The sequence below is a fragment of the Xyrauchen texanus genome, chromosome 20 (genome assembly GCF_025860055.1).
Source record: "Xyrauchen texanus isolate HMW12.3.18 chromosome 20, RBS_HiC_50CHRs, whole genome shotgun sequence".
Taxonomy (NCBI): Eukaryota; Metazoa; Chordata; class Actinopteri; order Cypriniformes; family Catostomidae; genus Xyrauchen; species Xyrauchen texanus.
Window position 1 is genome coordinate 41094023 of NC_068295.1, and position 15057 is coordinate 41109079.

General features: G+C 43.5%; 1 protein-coding gene across 1 annotated transcript in view; it reads left to right on the forward strand.

Annotated features, from left to right (window-relative positions):
- Positions 1-9408: 9408 nt before the first annotated feature.
- LOC127660592 (collagen alpha-1(IX) chain-like) overlaps positions 9409-15057 on the forward strand; it is a 51292-nt gene continuing 45643 nt past the window's right edge. The window contains exons 1-2 of the mRNA XM_052150910.1: positions 9409-9603; positions 11906-12182. Of these exons, the coding sequence (XP_052006870.1) occupies positions 9409-9603; positions 11906-12182 (472 nt within the window). The remainder of the gene's footprint in view (positions 9604-11905; positions 12183-15057) is intronic.

A 15057-nucleotide genomic window follows, 5' to 3' on the forward strand; every position in this document is an offset into this window, starting at 1 on the left:
ATGTCTGGACGAGGAAGAGTAAGAGCAAGGGGCCCAGGGAGAAGAGCAGGCCCAGAGAGCGATGCAGTGAGAGGTGCAGGAGCAGTGAGAGATGCAGTGAGAGATGCAGGAGCAGTGAGAGATGCAGTGAGAGGTGCAGGAGCAGTGAGAGATGCAGTGAGAGGTGCAGGAGCAGTGAGAGATGCAGTGAGAGATGCAGGAGCAGTGAGAGATGCAGTGAGAGATGCAGTGAGAGATGCAGTGAGAGGTGCAGGAGCAGTGAGAGATGCAGGAGCAGTGAGAGATGCAGTGAGAGGTGCAGGAGCAGTGAGAGATGCAGTGAGAGGTGCAGGAGCAGTGAGAGATGCAGTGAGAGGAGCAGGAGCAGTGAGAGGAGCAGGAGCAGTGAGAGATGCAGTGAGAGGAGCAGGAGCAGTGAGAGGAGCAGTGAGAGATGCAGGAGCAGTGAGAGATGCAGTGAGAGGTGCAGGGGCAGTGAGAGATGCAGGAGCAGTGAGAGGTGCAGTGAGAGATGCAGTGAGAGGTGCAGGAGCAGTGAGAGATGCAGTGAGAGGAGCAGGAGCAGTGAGAGGAGCAGGAGCAGTGAGAGATGCAGTGAGAGATGCAGTGAGAGGAGCAGGAGCAGTGAGAGGAGCAGTGAGAGATGCAGGAGCAGTGAGAGATGCAGTGAGAGATGCAGGAGCAGTGAGAGATGCAGGACCAGTGAGAGATGCAGGAGCAGTGAGAGGTGCAGTGAGAGGTGCAGTGAGAGATGCAGTGAGAGATGCAGTGAGAGGTGCAGGAGCAGTGAGAAGAGCAGGCCCAAGGAGAGGGCAAGGTAGAGGTGTAAGAATGCGTGGTGGTGGCATTCCAAGGGCTGCAAGAACAGTAGTCAGTGATGAAATTCGTGCCACTATCATTGACCATGTAATCAACCACGGTCTTTCACTAAGAGAGGCTGGTGAAAGAGTGCAGCCCAATTTGAGGCGGTCAACGGTTGCCTCCATTATACGCATCTTTCATCAAACCAAAGGTAAGTATTGCATTTTACATGGATTGTTTCTATTCTCACTTGACATGTCAATAAGGTAATACAGTAATGCATATGTTTAATATTTTGTCCCTCTAAAGAATGAAACATCTTCCACCCTCTGGGGGAAGAGGAAAGCTCCTCAATAATGATCAAGAGCTTGCCATTGTAGAAATGGTTGTTGCAAATAATGCAATAAAACTGCATGAAATTCAAACTAGAATTGTGGAGGACCATGAGATATTTGACAATATCGATAGCATCAGCCTCACAACCATTACGCGGACATTGTCCAACCACAGAGTGCAGATGAAGCAGCTCTACACTGTTCCCTTTGAGAGGAACAGTAAGAGAGTCAAGGAGCTAAAACGACAATAAGTCCAGGTATAGTGTATATTCAATTCAATGTCCAGTTCTATAAGCTTTGCACTTTGCAAGTAGGTAACCTACACAGTAATAGTCTTTACATTTACACATTTGGCAGACACTTTTATCCAAAGCAACTTACAGTGCACTTATTACAGGGACAATCCCCCCGGAGCAACCTGGAGTTAAGGGCCTTGCTCAAGGGCCCGACAGTGGCATCTTGGTGGTGCTGGGGATTGAACCCCCAAACTTCTGGTCAGTAACCCTGAGCCTCAACCACTGAGCCACCACTGCCCAGGCAATAGGTTACAGTACAGTATGGTTTACATAAACTTTGTTTCAGAGAGTTATGGAATTGGAAGCCAACCAGGCCCCTCATGAATTCATATACATAGATGAGGCAGGATTCAATCTGGCCAAAAGGCGTCGACGTGGACGAAATGTAATTGGAAAAAGGGCCACAGTTGATGTGCCAGGACAGAGAGGGGCAAACATTACCATGTGTGCAGCAATTGCAAATGCAGGATTACTCCTTCACAGATGTCAGGTTGGACCCTATAATACCGAGCGCATCCTTGCCTTTCTCAATGATCTCCACCAGCGCCTGGTTCCATAGCAGGGTCAGGAGGGTGAAAACATGAGGACCTTTGTAATTACCTGGGATAATGTGGCTTTCCATCATTCGCAAGCAATAACAACATGGTTTGAAGTCCACCCAAGACTGGTAAGCCTCTTCCTTCCACCCTATTCACCTTTCCTCAAAGAGGAGTTATTTTCTGTATGGAGTTGGAAGGTTTATGACCATCAGCCACATGACCAGATGTGCCTCCTTGAAGCCATGGATGCTGGCTGCAGGGACATCACAGTTCATGATTGCCAAGGGTGGATCTGACATACCAAGCGGTTTTATCCCAGGTGCATTGCCTTGGATAATATCAGATGTGATGTTGATGAAAACATGTGGCCTAACCCTGAAGATCGCAGAGATTAGATACAGTAATTTTTAGTTTTTTTAGTCCCCACCCCCTTTTTTATCTGGGCTTTATGCTGTTGGTTTTTTGTTCAGAATGCTCTTGTGTGTTTCATGGATATTTTGTTCACTGTAAGCAATACTGTAAAACATTTTCCGTGTTTCTACTGTACCTCCTGTAGTAAACAGTAAAGGAAAAAAAACGGATTTGCTTTTTACTGGAATGCTTTTGAATGTGAACATTACTGTACATGTGGACATACAGTTCCCAACCAAGAAATTTAGTGTAAAAATGGTGGATTGCATGTTTTGCATGCAAATAACTGTAAAACTGAAACATAAAAGACTATGCAGTTTTTGTAATGTCAACAATAGCCAGTATTTTGAAACCTGGTGTACTTTGATTGACTGCATGTACCTTGTGAAGTGAAAACAAGTGTTATTCTTTGACAGAATAATTTCATTTTGAGTCAGATTTCCAGTGTTTTGGTAAAGTTAGTGTGTGCAGAGAAAGATGCGTTCTATTTTGAAATTACGAGTTAGTATATATTTAACAAAATGTGTTTTTGAGAAGAAAATGATCCATTTGGCCTGTTGTGTTTTGTAGGTGTGAGTCTGTGTTCAGAGTTTAGAAAAAGTATCTGAAGTATGGGTAAGCGCTTGTTAGCGATTGAAAAAAACTGTAATAAGTCCCCTTTCTGCTCAGTGACCTATATGAGAATGGGGTGTTGAGATCTTTTGAAAACTTGTTTCAACATATTGGGATCCCAAGATCTCGGTTTTATAGGTATTTACAACTGCGCCACCTACTCTGTACTATTTTTGGGAGTAGCACACCCCCCCCCCCCCAAAGCAGCAGATACTCTGGGAGTGGTGATTACTGCTTTTGGAAAAGGTCATGAGGCATCAGTGTATTGCTACCTGCTAATTCAGAGTTTGGGGGACGGAACTTTAAATTCTATCAAGAGATAATGGGGGAAAGATTTCAACTTGGTATTGGAGGAGGGAGTGTGGGATTCTTAAAGGATTCTCTCATAGGATTCTTAAAAACATCAAGTCTGCATCTAGAGATGCAAGGGTGTATATAATGCAATTCAAGATTTTACATCGATTTTATTGGACCCCCCTCTAGATTGTATGGGCTTGGTATTAAAGACACACCGACCTGCTGGCGATGCCAATCGGAGGATGGAGACATGGCCCATGTTTTTTGGTGGTGTATTGAGATCCAGACATTCTGGTTGAAGATTCAGAATTTTATGTTTGACGTGGTGGGTGCTCGGGTTTTGTTTTGCACAAGTCTTTGTGTTTTGGGCAATGGGGCGGTCATCGATGTGGGGAATAGTCATATAGACAAATTGGGTTCTTACCTATGTAGCTCGGATCAGTGTGAAGCCCAGGCACAGTGCCCGGACTTGTTTATAGTTAAAAGTCCCATTGCATCTGGGATTTCATTCAATGTCAACCCACCCTGTCACAGGAAAGAAAGACTGAGATTTTTTTTTATTCATATTTTACATTCCATGTAGGCTATCAGTTTTAAAAACTATTTGTAAATACAAATGTTATTACATTTCTTTCTAAACTATTTCGAATAATTCAAACTAACTTCAAATTATTATCGTATATGCACAATTAATATCATTAACCTCTCATTTGGATTGATATATTGGAACATAAAACAATTTTAATGTAATGTGTGTATATATATATATATATATATATATATATATATATATATATATATATATATATATATATATATATATATATGTACTTGTGGCCAAACGTTTGGAATAATGTACAGATTTTGCTCTTATGGAAAGAAATTGGTAATTTTATTCACCAAAGTTGCATTCAGCTGATCACAATGTATAGTCAGGACATTAATAATGTGAAAAATTACTATTACAATTTGAAAACAATTTTCAGAACTTCTTAAACTACTTCAAAGAGTTCTCATCAAAAAAATCCTCCACATGCAGCAATGACAGCTTTGCAGATTCTTGTTATTCAAGCTGTCAGTTTGTCCAGATACTCAGATGACATTTCACCCCACACTTCCTGTAGCACTTGCCATAGATGTGACTGTCTTGTCGAGCACTTCTCACGCACCTCACAGTCTAGCTGATCCCACAAAATCTCAATGGGGTTAAGATCCATAACACTCTTTTCCAATGATCTGTTGTCCAATGTCTGTGTTTCTTTGCCCACTCGATCATTTTCTTTTTCTATTTCAAAAGTGTCTTTTTCTTTGCAATTCTTCCCATAAGGCCCTTACCCCTGAGTCTTCTCTTTACTGTTGTACATGAAACTGGTGTTTAGCGGGTAGAATTCAATGAAGCTGTCAGCTGAGGACATGTGAGGCATCTATTTCTCAAACTAGAGACTCTGATGTACTTATCCTCTTGTTTAGTTGTACATCTGGTCTTCCACATCTCTTTCTGTGCTTGTTAGAGCCAGTTGTGCTTTGTCTTTGAAGACTGTAGTGTACACCTTTGTATGAAATCTTCAGTTTTTTGTCAATTTCAAGCATTGTATCGCCTTCATTCCTCAAAACAATGATTGACGAGTTTCTAGAGAAAGCTGTTTCTTTATTGCCATTTTTGACTTAGTATAAGACATGCCAGTCTATTGCATACTGTGGCAACTCAAAAACAAACACAAAGACAACGTTAATCTTCATTCAACAAACCAAATAACTTTAAACTGTGTTTGATCTAATGGCAAGTGATTTTCTAGTACCAAATGATCAATTTAGTATGATTACTCAAGCATAAGATGTTGGAGTGATGCTGCTGGAAATGGGGTCTGTCTAGATTTGATCAAAAATGACTTGTTTCAAATAGTGATGGTGCTGTTTTTTTACATCAGTAATATCCTGATTATATATTGTGATCAGTTTAATGCCACTTTGGTGAATTAAAGTACCAATTTCCTTCCAAAACAGTGTATATAGTATATATATATATATATATATATATATATATATATATATATATATATATATATACACTCACCTAAAGGATTATTAGGAACACCTGTTCAATTTCTCATTAATGCAATTATCTAATCAACCAATCACATGGCAGTTGCTTCAATGCATTTAGGGGTGTGGTCCTGGTCAAGACAATCTCCTGAACTCCAAACTGAATGTCAGAATGGGAAAGAAAGGTGATTTAAGCAATTTTGAACGTGGCATGGTTGTTGGTGCCAGACGGGCCGGTCTGAGTATTTCACAATCTGCTCAGATACTGGGATTTTCACGCACAACCATTTCTAGGGTTTACAAAGAATGGTGTGAAAAGGGAAAAACACCCAGTATGCGGCAGTCCTGTGGGCGAAAACGCCTTGTTGATGCTAGAGGTCAGAGGAGAATGGGCCGACTGATTCAAGCTGATAGAAGAGCAACTTTGCCTGAAATAACCACTCGTTACAACCGAGGTATGCAGCAAAGCATTTGTGAAGCCACAACACGCACAACCTTGAGGCGGATGGGCTACAACAGCAGAAGACCCCACCGGATAACACTCATCTCCTCTACAAATTGGAAAAAGAGGCTACAATTTGCAAGAGCACACCAAAATTGGACAGTTGAAGACTGGAAAAATGTTGCCTGGTCTGATGAGTCTCGATTTCTGTTGAGACATTCAGATGGTAGAGTCAGAATTTGGCATAAACAGAATGAGAACATGGATCCATCATGCCTTGTTACCACTGTGCAGGCTGGTGGTGGTGGTGTAATGGTGTGGGGGATGTTTTCTTGGCACACTTTAGGCCCCTTAGTGCCAATTGGGCATCGTTTAAATGCCACGGCCTACCTGAGCATTGTTTCTGACCATGTCCAATCCTTTATGGCCACCATGTACCCATCCTCTGATGGCTACTTCCAGCAGGATAGTGCACCATGTCACAAAGCTCGAATCATTTCAAATTGGTTTCTTGAACATGACAATGAGTTCACTGTACTAAAATGGTCCCCACAGTCACCAGATCTCAACCCAATAGAGCATCTTTGGGATGTGGTGGAACGGGAGCTTCGTGCCCTGGATGTGCATCCCACAAATCTCCATCAACTGCAAGATGCTATCCTATCAATATGGGCCACCATTTCTAAAGAATGCTTTCAGCACCTTGTTGAATCAATGCCACGTAGAATTAAGGCAGTTCTGAAGGCAAAAGGGGGTCAAACACAGTATTAGTATGGTGTTCCTAATAATCCTTTAGGTGAGTGTATATATAGATATGGGGACAATATCTTGAGTATTTTAAACTTGCAGATACCTTTGCTGATAAGGAGTGTTATGGCCTTGTTAAATGTGTGCCTCAGCCTGTTAAATTAAAATAATCTGTGATACATGATTTATTTTGAGTTTGTCTGGGTTTGTTGTGGTATGGATGTGCAGTGGTAAGTTTTATTTGTTCAGGTATTAAAAAAGGTCTAAACTTAAAAAGGACTTTTAAAATTGTATTGTTCATGTTATTGTTGATGTAAATGCTGTTATAATTTCTGTTTTCATTAAATGGATCTTATATACCATATATGTATAATATACCTGTAGCAGTAGTTTAGGAGTGAGGGTCAGTTTGTGGCTTGCATAATGTTTGCAGAGCTCTGCTTGTGCCTATCTGTGACATACTACATCTGTCTCCTAGCGGACTATCTAGACAGTGATTCACTGTCCACTGTAGACTTAACACAAAAACGTTTTTATTTTTGGTTTTTAAGAGCTGATTCTATTAAACAGTTTTGGAAATTAATGCTATTATTTAATATTCTTGAATGATTTATTGCAAGGAACACATTAAAAATATTAACTGAGAAAACCAAAATGGCAAACGAAATACAATCTCTGTCTGAGGGCTGCCTACATAGTAAGCATGTTTGGGCATCAGCCATATAATATAAAAATATGATGCAGGTTCCTAAACCTCACTGCCTCCCTGAAATATGCAGTATGCAGAAACATGACTAAAGACTACCCCAAATGTCAGTGTTTGATGGAAGAACGATTCTTTCAAGCTTGTTGAGGTTAGTGTTTGCATAGGATAATGTGTTAGAGTGATAAAAGCCTCTTGGGCTCAAGGGTGGAGTGGAGCTCATGGGTCAGATTTTCTTCTAAGCAGGTTTTGCAAATGAGGCTTTTAGCAGAAGTCAATGCAGGGACCAGACATGACTCTTTAGGATCACTGCAGAAACAAGCAAAGAACAATCTGCAGGACGTTGCCTCTCAAGATTATGTAAGTGAATTTTAAATGTTTACAGCTGATACAATAGTAAAAGTAATTGCTATGTAATTCATCTGAAATTATCATGTGAGCTATTGTAGATTGTAGTCTTAAATCATTTATGTGCATAAAATTTATGTATTAAGTATGTATTAGGTAATTAGTTAAAAGAAAATGAGTGTCAAAGCATTTAGCTGTGTTGATAATTTTAATATTTCAGCTCTGCAAAATGGTATTTAAATCTAAAACTTTAACCTTAAAAAGAGTATTACATTTTCAGGAAATAAAGACGATTTGCTTAAAGAAGACTCATTAAATGTCTAATTAAATTCTGTTAGTTATTCAAAACAACAACCCTCTTCCTATTTCTAAGATATTTGTAATTTAAATATCAATTGCATGTTTATGGAAATATCAGCACATTGTGCTCTATAGTGTATGCTGTTAAAATTTTATTTTAAAATGTTTTCAATTGGTTTAATCATTTAATTCAATTGTTTCAAATAATTTTTCAGTTTCATGAAATATAGTTGGTAGTTTCATTTATTTATTATTATTTATCTCAAAGTTTTCTTTTCAGTTATACATGCTATAGTTTCCACAATTGTTTGTTACATTGTAACTGAAGTTTTACCTTTCTTTGCAGGCACATTTAGATCCTGACAGTTGAAATTCCAGCTTTGAACAAAATGCTGGTTATCACAGTATTCCTCTTTGTTTTCGGCTGTGTCACATGCCAGGAATTACCAAGTAAGCATCCAACAATGAACCACAAAATTCAGTATCATGCAAGGAAATTATGTAAAGGAGATGGACCTTAAATGACATTCTCTAATTATTGTGGAAGCATTAGATTAAGCCAATCACAGGCAGCCAGTTAGGTATCAGGTGCACCAGCGTATATGGCAAGCCGAATTCACTTTTATTAATTTGTAGGATAAATAATTATATTTATTTCATCAATTACATTTTCACTAGTTAGAATTCTAATTCTTGATATCAAAAATTATGTCATCACTCACAGAATTCACATTCTTGATATCAAAAATGAAATTTCAAATAGTAAATCCAAATTTTTTATATCTGTAATTGAATTTTCACTAGTAAAGTTTCACACAGATGTTTTATTCACTTCTATTCAAAAAGCAATTATTGGTGTAAAAAAAAATGTTTCTTACTAGTTGAAATTCCAGTTACTAGTGAAAATGCCAATTTTTGACATCAACAATTGAATTCCAACAAAAATATGCTTATTTGTTTATATCAGATATTCAGATTTTTGTAGTGACAATGTCTTTGTTACTGGTGCAATCCCTGTTCCCTGATGGAACAGGGGTTTGCTTAAAACAGAAAAGCATTTGCATGCCACTCTTCGCCCCGGACATACGGGTATAAAAGGAGATGCCGTGCATCACTCGGCCAGAGGGACACAATGTCTCCTTCCCTTGATCAGAGAACAGGGGTAACATCAATAATCTAGATATTCCCTGTCTGTCACTCACTTGACATTGTGTCGATGTAGTGACACTAGGGGTTCCTATAGGAAACGCCACAGGTGCTGAACCGTGTCACGAGGTACGGACGAGTGGACACAGGCAAGCTGCTGCATGCCTCGCAGCAAGCGCTTGACCACGTGGTGACCTTCCAGCGAGTTAAAATAAGGCGTCCCCCTTGTCCCTTTAAGGGGAGGCACTTTCCCAAGGATGCTACATCGGTGGCCTTACCTGATATTTGCTGTTAAGCAATTTCCCACCGAGTATCTACTATAATAATGGTGGGAAGTGCTCTTCCCTCTCCAAGAGGATCACATCCTACCCGCTTTCGGGAGGTTAAAATGTGGAGAATACTTCACATGGACTTACCAGCGGGGAAGTTCACATTTGGAATGATACCACCAGGAGGACCCTGTCTACAGAGAGGGTACACAGCAAAAGTGGCCGAAGCAAAGTGCTCTGATGAGGTGAAATACAGGGTTCACCAAAAGGGAAACCTGAACAGTGGAAATGTGTCACATGGAATTACCCAAAGGGTAATATAATGATTTTCATGCACGGCAGCAAGTTATTGACACTAGGGGTCACTCTTGAGAGCCCGGAAACACCTGATCTTTGATAAGAGGCCAATGGGTATTGGCAAGTGGTATGGCAAGGTCCCCGGACATACGGGTATAAAAGGAGGGGACGTGCATACCGCTCATTAGATTTTCTCTTCGGAGCCGAATGGTTTAGTTTGATGGTTCAAGGTGAGCAAGCGATTTCCATCCCTCACCTCTGCTGGATCTTTACAGCGCATTTCAGCGGCTTTCTCCACTCCCTGCATGGGTGCACCGCAGAGATCGTCCCTGGGCGCTTCAGCAGATCTAAAAGAGTATATTCTGAATGAGCATTCAGTAAGAAAGCAAGCCACCCCAGCGGCTCCCTCCCTCGGTCCTTCTACCTACGGGTATGAGGCCAGTGCAGCTAGCACTTTGGGCGATTCGGGGACCCCAATGGGACCATCTCCACTGGTTAAATCCCTGCGGACCTCCCATTCCCTGTCACGCTCGTTTTCCCCGGCTAGGCATTTGGATGAGTGCGCTGGCTTGCCCAGTGTGAGCTCGACCTCTTATTCGGTACCCATGAAGGTGATGAGCTCTTGAGCATAGCAATGGAGAGCGGGCTTGTCCTGTCTGATGCGTAAACCTCCAACCCCCCTTGGGTGTGGTTGCCCAGTCACAGGCAGACGCTGAGATGACGGACATGCTTTCTCGGGCCGCAATGAGCGTTGGGCTAGAGTGGAATTGGTATTGCGGCACCGCTCAAAGCCACACCCTGCCCCAGTGCCCTTCTTACCGGAAGTGCACGAGGAGCTGATGAGTTCATGGGAGACACCTTTCTCTGCCTGGTCCCAATCTCTCGGCTCCCCTGCCCTCACTACCTTTGATGGCGGAGCGGCCAGGGGCTACTCGGCGATGCCCCCAGTGGATAAGGCACTCGAGGTGCACCTGTGCCCGTGTAATGCCGCCACCTGGCGCCTGAAGCTCCCAAGATCTGTCGCCGTCTCTACAGCCCTTGGAACGATCTTGCATTTCTACGGGCAGGGGTTCCCCTAGAGCAGGTCTTCAGGCGTGTTGTCGTTACAACCGAAGCCTCTAAGACAACAAGGTGCCAAATGGCTGGGGTGCCACATGCAACGGGAACGCATCTGCCGGCCACTGGACGGGCCCGCGTCTACATTGGCACATCAACTGCCACGAGGTGCTGACAATAATGCCCAAAATGAGGAAGTTGATCCAGGGCAAGCACGTGTGTGTTCGAACAGACAACACGGTGACGGTTGCTTATATCAACCGCCAAGGCGTGTTATGCTCCCCTCGCATGTCACAACTCGCCTGCCGTCTCGTCCTCTGGAGTCAGCAGCACCTTCAAATCACTGCGAGCCACTCAAATCCTGGGTGACCTCAACATCCTGCACTGTTAGGACAGGTCACCCGCAAGGTAGAGTGAAGACTCCACCCCCAGATGGTTCAGTTAATTTGGTGTCGATATGGTCAGGCACAGGTAGACCTGTTTGCCTCCCCAGAATCCTCCTATTGCCCGCTCTGGTACGCCCTGACCGAGGCCCCTCTCTGTATAGATGCACTGGCACACAGCTGGCCACCTGGACTATGCAAGTATACATTCCCCCCAGTGAGCCTACTTTGCACATACCCAGTGCAAGGTCAGGGAGGACGAGGAGCAGGTCACCCTAGTGGCTCCCTACTGGCTAACACAGACTTGGTTTTTGGACCTCATGCTCCTCGCATCAGCCCCTCCCTGGCAAATTCCCCTGAGGAAGGACATAGCTGCGGACCACGACACAGTGGACGGCAAGTCCTTAGAAAAGCACAACCTAATTATCAGGTTCCTGAGGGGCACTAGGAGGTTGAATCCCTCCAGACCTCACCTCGTTCCCTCATTGGACCTCTCCGTAGTCCTGCAAGGCTTGTGTGGTGCTCCCTTCGAGCCCCTAGAGTAAGTAGAGCTTAAGGCATTCTCCTTGAAGACTGCCCTCCTGACGGCACTCACCTCCATCAAGAGGGTTGGGGACCTGCAAGCGTTCTCTGTCAGCAAAACGTGCCTAGAGTTCGGTCCGACGACTATCACGTGATCCTGAGACCCCGACCGGGCTATGTACCCAAGGTTCCCACGACCCTGTTCAGGGACCAAGTGGTGAACCTGCAAGCGCTGCCCCAGGAGGAGGCAGACCCAGCCTTAGCGTTGCTGTGTCCAGTGCATGCTTTGTGCATCTATTTCGATCGCATGCAGAGCTTTAGAATCTCTGAGCAGCACTTTGTCTACTTTGGTTGACAGCGAAAAGGAAGTGCTGTCTCCAAACATAGGATCTCCCACTGGATCATCGATGCCATAGCTGTTGCAAACCAGGCCCAGCACGTGCTGCCCCCTGCAGGACTACGAGTCCATTCCACCAGGAGCGTGGCGGCCTCCTGGTCTCTGACCAGTGGCAGCTCTCTAGCTGACATTTGCAGAGCAGCGGGCTGGGCTTCACCTAACAACTTCGCAAGATCCTACAATCTCCATGTTGAGCCGGTCTCGTCCTTTGTTTGCGGAGGAACTCACTGCCAGCCCAGTACTTGTGCTAACTACGCCCTGTGCTGGGACAGGTGCTCTGCATGCACTGGTTCCCCATAGGCAACCCCTTGCGATGTATCTTCCGCTGAAAATGTTTCCCAGTTGTCAAACGGCCTCTTCCTTGGGCTGAGACCCCTCTGCCCCAGTCTACATTCATGTAGAGCTTCCTCCCCATTGGGTAGGACCTACCATGGGACTTCTCCACATGACATACTTCCGACTAGACTCGGCAAGACCATGTGACGTATCCCAGTCGGTTAGCGTATTCTCTCTTTTTCTGGGGAGAAAAGAGGCACGACTAGGACAAGCCTGTCCCCATCCTTTTGAGTACTCAACTCGTCCCCAAAGGGCTGTTCAACACTCTGCGTCAGGGGAGGTTATGGGTCGGCCTGGTGGGCTGGCTAAGCGGCACACAGCAGTCTGCCCGTCCCACACCGCTGATCCACGTAACCCAGTTCAGCTAGTTGTGACGTTTTTGTAGAGGATCCCTAGTGTCATTACATCAACACAACGTCGAGTGAGTGACAGATGGTTACTTTCGGAAATTCCGTTCCCTGATGGAGGGAACGAGACATTTTGTCCCTCCTGCCACAACACTGAACTACTGCTGAAATGGCCGGGACCTTATTCTCGGGTCCTCAGCACAAAATCTAATGAGCGGTATGCGTTTCCCCTCCTTTTATACCCGTATGTCCGGGGGAGGGGCATGCAAATACCACTTGCCAATTCCCATTGGCCTTTTATGAAAGATCAGAGGTGTTTGCCACTCTCAAGAGTGACCCCTTTTGTCACTGCATCGACACATGGCTAAGTAACCAGGATGTTTTCCTTCACTCTCTGATTGTAATTTTTATAGTTCTCTGCAGCAATACAGCTACCACTTTGTTGTTACCAACTAGTCCACATCCATCCATCCATCTTCAACCGCTTATCCAAAGTCGGGTCGCGGGGGCAGCTGCTCCAGCAGGGGGCCCCAAACTTCCCTATCCCGAGCCACATTAACTAGTACCATACTAGTCCACAAATAACTTTATTTGTTTAAAGTTAAACCCTATTAATTTATCTGTTCATCCATACTGACTAACCATTTTCTGCATTTATTATTGTTATTATTATTATTATTATTAGTCTTGTCGGTTAAAAATAATTATAAAATAAAGAGTATTTATATTTATATTAAATGAGTATAAAGTGTAGCTATAGGTATTTAAATTGGATGAAGTGTAATTTCACGAATTGTCCTGCAGGTGTCTGCATAAGTCTGTGTCTTTACAACGCAGCATACAAGTCTACTTTTGGTTTAAAGGGTGTGCCCATTATTATATAAAAATACACTTTATTACCATACAGTAACACACAGACATACAATATTAGCATTCTAGAACATTCATTTATGTTATGCGCTATTGTAACACCCTTTCCTCCTTGATTTTGGCTAGGCAGGTAAGAAGACTTTTTCCTTGGGCAGATAGTAGCAAATGGGAGGCATTTAGTGCAGGGAGCGATTCTTTCATTTCTGGTTTCTCATGTCAGAACAATCATGAAAGAGCAATGTAAATATTAAATGCTCATTCAGAACCATCAAACTAAAGCTAAACATAATTATTCGGACAAAAGGCGTCCCAACTGTAACTCTGTTGGCACACGGACTGCAGAATGACCCTTATTTATGAGCAGTATATTGCAGCATTCACGAAGGTTTAAGTTTATACAATTTTAGTTGGAATGAATAAAATTTACACCTGCTCCTTCTGTACTCCCTTAATCCCATTCACCATTAGATTTATTAAAACATGAAAACAAATGTATTACAAAATCATATAATTTATTCAATATAAAAATAATGTTTTATATATACAGTGGATATAAAAACTCTATAAACCCTGTTTTTGTGATGTAAAAAATGAAACAAAGATAAATCATATCAGACTTTTTGCACCTTTAATGTAAAAATGTCAACCTATGCAATGCCACTGAAAACGTATCGGTTACCTAACGTAACCTCGGTTCTCTCTAGATGAGGGAACGAGTATTGCGTAAACTAGCTTACGCTACGGGAAAGATTCATCTTTTCTGAGATATTGAAGCCAAAAAATTATCCTTAATTTTTGTATCCATTGTCAACGCAGTGCGGCAGCTGCAGACCTTGAGCGGGCTAGCTAGCGAGCTCATAGGTTGCTCTGCGGCAGCTGCTGCAGCCTATAGACGAGCTTGGGCGAACTCGCATCCAATGAGAGGCGTCTGTGCGCTCACTGCATCAAAGCCCGCCAAAATGGGCGTGACTTGAGTGCATATAAGCGTAGTTCGTAGGCTGGAACCCTGGTTTTCATTGACTGAGCGAAAAGTCGCCGTGGGCGCTGAAGCACGGCCGGCTACGCAATACTCGTTCCCTCATCTAGAGAGAACCGAGGTTACGTTAGGTAACCGATACGTTCTCTTCACGAGAGGTTCTCTCGTATTGCGTAAGCTAGCTTACGCTCACGGGAACCCATTGTCAACGCCGCGGCGCCAAGCATCCACTGTATGAGCCCCAGGGAATTAAGGGGGACCCGGGGAGCCCTTATGAGTGGGGAAATAATATTTGGCCGGCAAGAATGCGGGTCATTGATTGTGTAATACATAAGCACATAGTGGGAAGGAACGACAGAGCGGCGGTGCCGGTCTGTGTGGAATGTGTCCCATCACTGCAGCTCACCAGGGGAGCTGTAGCGTATTAAACCGCTAGTAGTTTTGCCTGCAGAGCGGGCACTTCCATATTGTAAAATCTGACAAAGGTGGAGGGGGAAGTCCATCCCGCTGCCACACATATATCGTGAATGGAAATCCCGCTGGACCATGCCCACGAGGATGCCATGCCTCTAGTGGAGTGAGCC